The sequence below is a fragment of the Triticum aestivum genome, unplaced genomic scaffold (assembly GCF_018294505.1).
Source record: "Triticum aestivum cultivar Chinese Spring unplaced genomic scaffold, IWGSC CS RefSeq v2.1 scaffold171413, whole genome shotgun sequence".
In the NCBI taxonomy this organism is placed as follows: Eukaryota; Viridiplantae; Streptophyta; class Magnoliopsida; order Poales; family Poaceae; genus Triticum; species Triticum aestivum.
The window spans coordinates 1-8,235 of NW_025232731.1; the positions used below are offsets into that span (position 1 = coordinate 1).

General features: G+C 44.7%; 1 protein-coding gene across 7 annotated transcripts; it reads left to right on the plus strand.

Moving 5' to 3' along the window:
- The first annotated feature begins 47 nt into the window (after positions 1–47).
- LOC123175963 (disease resistance protein RGA5-like) lies at positions 48–5,811 on the plus strand. 7 transcript variants are annotated; one of them, XR_006488258.1, is made up of 5 exons: positions 48–1,351; positions 2,456–4,478; positions 4,686–5,076; positions 5,217–5,446; positions 5,530–5,811. XR_006488258.1 is itself a non-coding variant. In XM_044590403.1 (3 exons), the coding sequence occupies exons 1-3, from the start codon at positions 552–554 to the stop codon at positions 4,794–4,796; spliced, it is 2,934 nt and encodes a 977-aa protein (XP_044446338.1). In that variant the 5' UTR covers positions 48–551; the 3' UTR covers positions 4,797–5,811. The 7 variants fall into 7 exon arrangements, 1 of the variants encoding a protein (XP_044446338.1); XR_006488260.1 differs by having other exon boundaries at positions 5,217–5,415; XR_006488259.1 differs by having other exon boundaries at positions 5,278–5,446.
- The last annotated feature ends 2,424 nt before the right edge of the window (positions 5,812–8,235 follow it).

Genomic DNA, 8,235 nt, shown 5'->3' on the forward strand with positions numbered 1-8,235 from the left:
ATGTATTCCTCGCAAAAAGCTGCACTTCTGCCTAATTAAACTGAATTTCTCCACTCGGATCGACGCGTTTGTAGGCCGGAAGGTGCTCCACTGCTTCCTAAAAGCGCAGAGAGCTATCCCAACTTGCATGGATGAATCCAATCGAATCAAATTGGTGTGTCGCCTTGAGCATTTTTTCTCTGGGGAACCAATGCTTGACTTTTCTGCTAGTAAATCTTTGGGCCACCACAAATGGAAGACAAGGATGTGGCGCCACTGTTCTTTTGTTTAGTCATTAATCAGAAGCCTAACAGCATGTGTATTCCTCTGTCCGGTCGTCAAGTCAGTGGAAGAATCAATACAATCATGTACGGCTCCACCAAACCTGAAGATGATATTTTGGGTAGGGGCTTTCGGCGCAATTTCTGCTCAGAAAAAGGGCTGAAAAGCGCGTTGCTTGTGCCTTACTAGATGGAGCAGAGACCTTACTGGAAGACAAACACAAACCTTGAAGCAACCACCACATCACTTGTGAAATCTCACATAGAAGAAAGCTTGCCAGCGAGAGACCCATGGAGGCTGCTCTTGTCACCGTTTCCACGGGGGTGATGAAGCCCCTCCTGTCCAAGCTCTTCAAGCTGCCGCTGGACGAGCACCGGAAGCTCCAAGGCGTCCGCCGTGACGCCAAGTTCATAGGAGACGAGCTTCGCAGCATGAAGGCTGCACTGGAGGTGCTTGCGGATGAAGAACAACTCGAACCTGCGATGAGAATTTGGCGGGATGATGTCCGTGAGCTTTCTTATGACATGGAAGATTGCATTGATGTCTTTGTGGCTCATGTCGACCATGAGCCCGATGGGCGTACCATGCTCAAGAAGTTCGTTGACATGTTGAAGAAGCCCAAACATCGCCATCAGGCTGCTAGTGAGATAGGTAAACTCAAGGCCCGTGTGGCTGAGGCAAGCGAGAGGCACAAGAGGTATAATATTATCCGGCCAACACCTTGCATTAGCTCTTGTGCCATTGACCCCCGGCTGCCGGCGCTTTACGCGGAGGTTGATGAACTTGTCGGCATTGATGGTCCTAAGGACGATATCATCGACTGGTTTCAGTGGGAGGCTACTTCTACGCAGCCTCAAGTGCTGTCTATTGTTGGTTCTGGCGGTCTTGGTAAGACTACTCTAGCAAAGCAAGTCTATCATGCATTGGAAAGCCAATTTTCATGTGCAGCTTTTGTGTCGGTTTCTCGAAATCCTGATATGAGAAAGATTCTAAGAGATATTGCTCAAGGAGTGGGGTTCACAGACAGCCCACCGGATGATGATGTGCAACAATTGATCAGTAAACTCAGGCAACATCTTAAAAACGAAAGGTAATCCTGCTCACCTATTATAATGCATGTGACTGCCAAGAAAAATAGACAAATAATGTATGTGATTGTTTCTAGGATTTCTACATATTATTTCCAGAAGGGCCTTCACTTTTAATATATGTTGTTGCAAAGGTCATGAACAAAGATGCAATTTAGCAATAACTTTTTGTCGCTAACTTAGTAATCCTTCTTCATTTAAAACTTTAACATTCTTCCCGACATTACTATTTATTTATGTCGTCAAACCTGATTCATCGATTTCGATCTGTTTGGTTTGCGTCTTGTGTATCGTTCTGCTGTTCCAAGGAGATCCGCTGGAGGGCACAGATTCACATCTGTTTAGCCAACTCCTGCTGCACCTATCGGTTCAGTTTGCATGCCTCCACTGCAGTGGCGGAGCTACAATGAATTTTCTGGGCGGGCCAAGCCAAAGGCCACCTGAAACTTTTACCCTTGTAGACCAATTTTACCCTTATACTTTAGTGTTTTGGGCTCATGCTGGGCGGGCCATGGCACTGTTTTGTTCGTACGTAGCTCCGCCAGTGCTCCACTGTCATCACTCAATTTCGCTTATTTCGCCGTAAGATTTTGTAGAGGAATTGCTCATCTTTCTTTGTAACTTGCAAATACATGCATATTTAGAGCTACAATCTCAGGTCATTTTACCAGATTAATTAATTGTTATAGTTGGGAACATGTAATGTAAACTTCTGTATCCACTAAAATTGACCGGTAACTAATAGAATTCTGCTTTACCCAAGCTTGTACACGAAACAGTGGAAGTGCTTCCTACAATGCAGTCAACATGAAGATTTTAGTTACTATTAGAGGTGACATCCCTATAAATACACAACTGCTACTTGATTTAGGTACTAGGTTTGACTGTGATATTTCAGGATTCTAACACTTGACAATTTATCATGTGTTGTCGAATAAAACACAGTATTAGACAAAAGTATTGTACCTTCAGTGTTTAAAAATTGCAATCACTCTGTTGACAGTCTTAAGTAATATCTAGCTGCATTTAATTAATGCTAATGCTTTATGCAATTTCTAATTAGCTTCACAGGATTTAAATACATATTTGTTAAAATCATTTTGTAGGTACTTTGTTGTAATTGATGATGTGTGGAGCGCGGACGTATGGGAAACTATCAGGCTTGTATTATTGAATAATAATAACCATGGGAGTAGAATTATTACTACAACACGTAATACTGAAGTTGCATCATGTTGTTCTTCAGGTGGTGGTCATGTTTATAAAATGGAACCCCTTACGTTTGATGACTCCAAAAGGTTGTTTTTTAGAAGAACATTTGGTCCTGAGGATTTATGCCATCCTCATCTGGAAAAAGTCTCTAATGACATATTAAGAAAATGTTCTGGCCTACCATTGGCTATTATTACTGTGTCTAGTTTGTTGGCTGATCAGCATGCAGAAGATGAATGGAAGAGGGTGTTAGCTGCTATTGGTTCTGCACTTGCAAAGGATTCTGGTGCTGATAAGATGACAAAGATATTATCTTTCAGCTACTTTGATCTTCCTCACCATCTGAGAGCCTGTTTGTTGTACTTGAGTATATTTCCAGAAGATTCTACTATCTGGAAACAACATTTGATACATATGTGGGTCGCTGAAGGATTCATTCATGAAAAACAAGGGCGAAGTCGATATGAAATAGGTGAGAGTTATTTTAACGAGCTCATTAATAGAAGCTTGATCCAACCGGTTGGTGCAACATTGGGCCAGGTAGAGTCATGCCAAGTCCATGATATAGTTCTGGATTTTATCACATGCATAGCTGCTGAAGTGAATTTTGTCACTAAATTCAGTGATGTAGAGCATGGACACAATTCATATGACAGAGTCCGCAGGCTCATTATAGGGAATACCAGTAATGAAAAGGTTGCCATATCAACAAGCCCGATCCTCTCTCATGTTCGGTCGCTCATTATATATGCGCATGACCCTCAAGTTTCTTTATTGGCTTTCCCAGTTCTTCGTGTCTTGGACCTAGGAAAGTGCTGGTGGTTAGAAGAGCACCATGTTGCAAATATTGAAAAGCTACTTCTTCTGAAGTATCTGAGTCTTGCAAATGTTACGCTCCTCCCCCAAAAAATTGGAGAACTGCAGTATTTGGAAACACTGGACATAACAAATACCAGAATTCTAGAAATGCCATTGGCTGTTACAAGCCTCCAATGGCTGGCCAGTCTAAATGTTCATTACCACATTAGATTTACGGATGGAATGATTGGTAAGATGCAAAGCTTGGAAGAGCTAGAGACGTTCGGTGTCCACTCCTATGAACAAGGGAAGCCACTAGAAGAATTCAGCCAGCTAACCAAGATGTGGAGGTTGAAAGTACAGCTGGGGATGTTTGAATTGTGGGAAGGACCAGGTCAAATTGAGGACCTTCACGGTTACTTGGGAACATTAGTATCTTCATGCAACCTTCGTCATCTAAATATATCCAAGCTAAGCTCGAACTTCCTAGCTGTCAAAACTTACTTTCCACTGTCACTGGACTCATGGTGTCCGACTACTCCCTGCAGCCTTCAGGAGCTTCACATAACATACTGTTTCATTGACAAGGTTCCAAACTGGATGAGCTTGCTCTGCAATCTTAGAGAATTAGAAATCTATGTCGCCAGTGTGAGGCCAGAAGATGTTAGGATCCTTGGGTCAATACCAACTTTGCTTATCCTCAAACTAAAGACTTTCAATGGCACCGATGGAAGAATTCTCATTCATGGGTTCAGCAATTTGAAATATTTCCATTTGGAACTCCTTTATTGTGGGACCTCACTGGAGTTTGAAGAGGGATCAATGCCAAGGCTTGAGCACCTGGAGCTGGAGTTCCGTGTGCATCAGATGGATTGCCTGAATGGTTCTCCCAATTTCGGTATCCAACACCTCTCTGCCCTCCGCAAAGTTGAGGTCTGTATTTTGTGCAACTTTGGCAATAGAGACAATCCGTTGGCAGGTTTAGAATGCTGCTTTGGCAAATTCATTGGAATGATTATTGAAGCTGACATCGAGGCGCTTCCCAATTGTTCCAGTTTCCTTTTACAATATGGAAATGTACCATTCGGAAACGTGGCCTGCGAACATTACACAAAAATTGTAAGTTCTCTACCAGAATCGGTAGCATTTGGTCATTTCAGTTCGTCCTCTTAGTTTGCTACTAGTACTTTATTTCTTTCTTCCATGCCGCAAAATTTTGGCCAGACGTTTAATTAGTTAAATAAATCTGTACTTGTCACCGTGTTTCGGCTTTGCTTTCGTTTTTCTTCTGCTGTATGAGTATTTCATCCTGGTGTTTCAAAACAGGTGGAGACAGACTGTGAGAAGGAAGATGAAGCAGGACGAGGCAAAGTTGGAAGTGCAGGAGCACCCCACTGGCATGTGGGAGAAAATTACTTTCGAATGTCATTTGGTTAAACAAATAATGTACGTTCTCGATCCCTGGTAGCATCATGCAGAGCTGCACCAGTGTGCTGCTTCGCTAGATGGGGGTCATCGAAGAGGACAAGGAGAATGCGATCTCAGGGGCCTTCTTGAGGGTTATTGGAGAGAGTTTGATCACCTTCTTTCCGAGCCCCAAGTGGCGAGTTTGGTGGCTCCGCCTGGTTGGTCAGTTCGTTGACAACCAACTGGCAGAGACTGTGTCGCCACCGTGGCCACCAGCGTAGGCAAGCTCAATAAATCTTGTGAAGGCCTGGTGAGTTATATGCTGCTCTACTTTGGTTGCTGGATGATCAAGTAGCTAATTAAGCCTTAGTATTTTCCAATCAAGATTTGCTTTGTTTGTAATGATTAAAGCGTGATATACCGTGTTGAATATAGACTTTGTGCCTGTAGACTCCTACGGTGTGAAAGTGGTTCTTGCTGCAGCAGTTGCAAATGCTCTGTGTTGGTGCAGGTTTTTGCTGTAGCCGCCTCAGCTCTGGTATGCAGGTTTGTGCTGGTTGCAAGACAATCTGATTAACTTGCAAGTACTAATAAGAACCAGGAGGCGGGAGCGGATGTTACCCTCTCCAGCCCATTCTCGGTTGCAAAGGTTTGTCGAATGAGCAATCTGGATAACGGAGGTGTTTCCTCTTACCGTGGACAATCTCTGAAATTGCCATAATGAACGTGTTTTTAACGGAACGAACTTCCATACCTTTTGTAGGTTATGACAAGGGCTACATAATGGATCCGTATGTGGCGCTATCTTCAACTCGCAAAGGATCATTCACCTAAGACCTTTAGGTGCAATCATTGGGAGATTGTAGCACCAGATACACTCAACCCAATTTGATGACAGTCTAGTAGTAAGTTATGTATTTGTAATCATTTATATTGTGGGTGTAAGGGCATATTTCACCCTATATGGTTTTGGTGATTGATGACAATGCTTTTGCGGACTAATTGTATGCATTAAGCGTTTTAAATATCTCATGTTTAGGCACAATATGATTCGTTGCCCCTCGGAGTCTAGTGAAGACGGAGTTTTCTCTACGTTTCTTTTCGATGGGTTTGAATCGTAGGAAAGCCGCTTTGGAAAGGTTTGGGCGGAATCATCACGTACACGTTTATTTCTTTTTGCACCACCTTTTCTTTGCCTCTTTGGAGCAACCATCGTTTATCCGTATCTCTGCAAAATGAAGGACTCCTAGTGATTGTTGTGCTGTGATATGCGATAGTACTGCTCATGGGAGCGGTAGTACCATAGAGGCCCACGGTAGTACCGGCCGGGGACGCGGTAGTACGGCAGGCCCTTGCGGTAGTACCGCTCCCCGGGCGTGGTAGTACCGTGGCCTCGGGCCGGGCACAGCAGCACGAGCGGAAGTAGGGGTGGATGTGATTTTTCACATCTACGCCCTACGCGGTAGTACCGCTCCCGGTATGCGGTAGTACTGTGTCGGATTTTTGCACAGATCGAAACTCAGCGGAAGTAGCCACTGATGTATTTTTATTCGTCCGTGCGTTCCCAGCCCAGACAAACCCTGCCTTGCGGTAGTACCGCTCCGGTGGTTCTACCACTCTTTACTTCAACGCAACAGGGCTGGTCTAGCTCCTGCCGTGCAAGCGGTAGTACCCTAGTGCCCCACGGTAGTATCGCAGGCCCTTGCGGTAGTACCACATGTCTGGTGCGGTAGTACCGCATGTCGCGGACTGGGTAAGTGGGTAACGATTGGATTTATCCTATCATTATATAAGGGGAGTCTTCTTCTCCGAGTTGATCACCTCTTCCATCCCTAAGCTTCATTGTTGCTCTAAGCTCCATTTTCGCCCGATCTCTTTCCCTAGCCAATCAAACTTATTGATCCTCTAGGGATTGGTTGAGAAGGCCTCGATCTACACTTCCACCAAGAGGAATTTGATTCCCCCACTAATCCCTTGCGGATCTTGTTACTCTGGGGTGTTTGAGCACCCTAGGCGGTTGAGGTCACTGCGGAGCCATAGTCCATTATGGTGAAGCTTCGTGGTGTCGTTGGGAGCCTCCAATTAAGTTGTAGAGATTGCCCTAACCTTGTTTGTAAAGGTTCGGTCGCCACCTCCAAGGGCACCAATAGTGGAATCACGGCATCTCACATTGTGTGAGGGCGTGAGGAGAATACGGTGGCCCTAGTGGCTTCTTGGAGAGCATTGTGCCTCCACACTACTCCAACGGAGACGTACTTCCCCTCAAAGGGAAGGAACTTCGGTAACACATCCTCGTCTCCATCGACTCCACTTTTGGTTATCTCTCACCTTTACTTGTGCAAGCTTATTTTGTGTTCTATCCCTTGCTTGCTTGTGTGCTTGTTGTTGTTGCATCATATAGGTTGCTCACCTAGTTGCATATCTAGACAACCTACTTTGATGCAAAGTTTAATTTGGTAAAGAAAAGCTAAAAATTGTTAGTTGACTATTCACCCCCCCTCTAGTCAACTATATCGATCCTTTCAATTGGTATCAGAGCCTCGTCTCTTTATTAAGGACTTTGCCGTCCGAAGAGTATGGTTAACAGCGTAGACGGTGGGGAGGAGCACTCCGGTGTGAATCCGTTCTCGTCTACGGCCGATGGGGGAACCGCGGTCTCTCGTGAGGAGTTCAACGTGGCTTTGGACACATTGAAAACCTCCATGACGACCGAGGTTGAAAGCATGTTTAACAAGTTCTTAGAAGGCCTTAAATTATCCACCGCAGCTATGAAAGTGGGTGATCCCGCTAACAAGGTGACGGATGCTAACTCCGACAAGGGGGGAGCTACTAGTGACAAAGTTCCTTTATCTAGTGGTAGAAATGGTAGTGGCATCTTTGCCAATGTTGAACCTCCACTTACTTATGGAGGACCGGTTCCCTCCACTCATTTGAATCATGTTGGTCCTCCTCCTAAGATTGTGAAAAATGAGGATTTTGACTCTTGGGACTATCACTTTAAACGTCATTTAAATCATGTTAATACTAATCTTTGGAGAATCATTGAGCAAGGTTTCTATCCGCATGACCCAAGTGACTTCACCCCGAGAGAAGCCGCGGATCATCAATTCAACGAGAATGCTCTCTTCATCATCCAAGATGCAATTCCATTCGAATATATTGTGCATCTCCGACCTTTCACTGTGGCCAAGGAAGCATGTCACCATGTTGTTTCCATTTACAAGGGAAGCGCAAGCATTCAACGCTCCAACTATGAAGTGGTGCAAGATGAAGCCGATGAGTTTGCAATGAATGAAGATGAAGAACCTCGTGAGCTTTACCGGAGGTTAACCACTCTCGCGGTCTCACTCCGAGATCATGGTAGCAAGGATACAGATGACAGTTGGATCAAGCGCAAGTTCCTTAAGGCCATGATGCCTTACCACAAGGCCATGTCCTCCATCATCCGTCAAAGGCCGGACTTCCACAC

What these genes read in the sequence shown, in the direction of transcription:
- LOC123175963 (XM_044590403.1), top strand. Translation starts at nt 552, where the DNA reads ATGGAGGCTGCTCTTGTCACCGTTTCCACGGGGGTGATGAAGCCCCTC. An exon ending in CAACATCTTAAAAACGAAAG is followed by an intron (nt 1,352 to 2,455) that starts GTAATCCTGCTC and finishes ATCATTTTGTAG; the next exon opens with GTACTTTGTTGTAATTGATG. An exon ending in GCGAACATTACACAAAAATT is followed by an intron (nt 4,479 to 4,685) that starts GTAAGTTCTCTA and finishes GTTTCAAAACAG; the next exon opens with GTGGAGACAGACTGTGAGAA.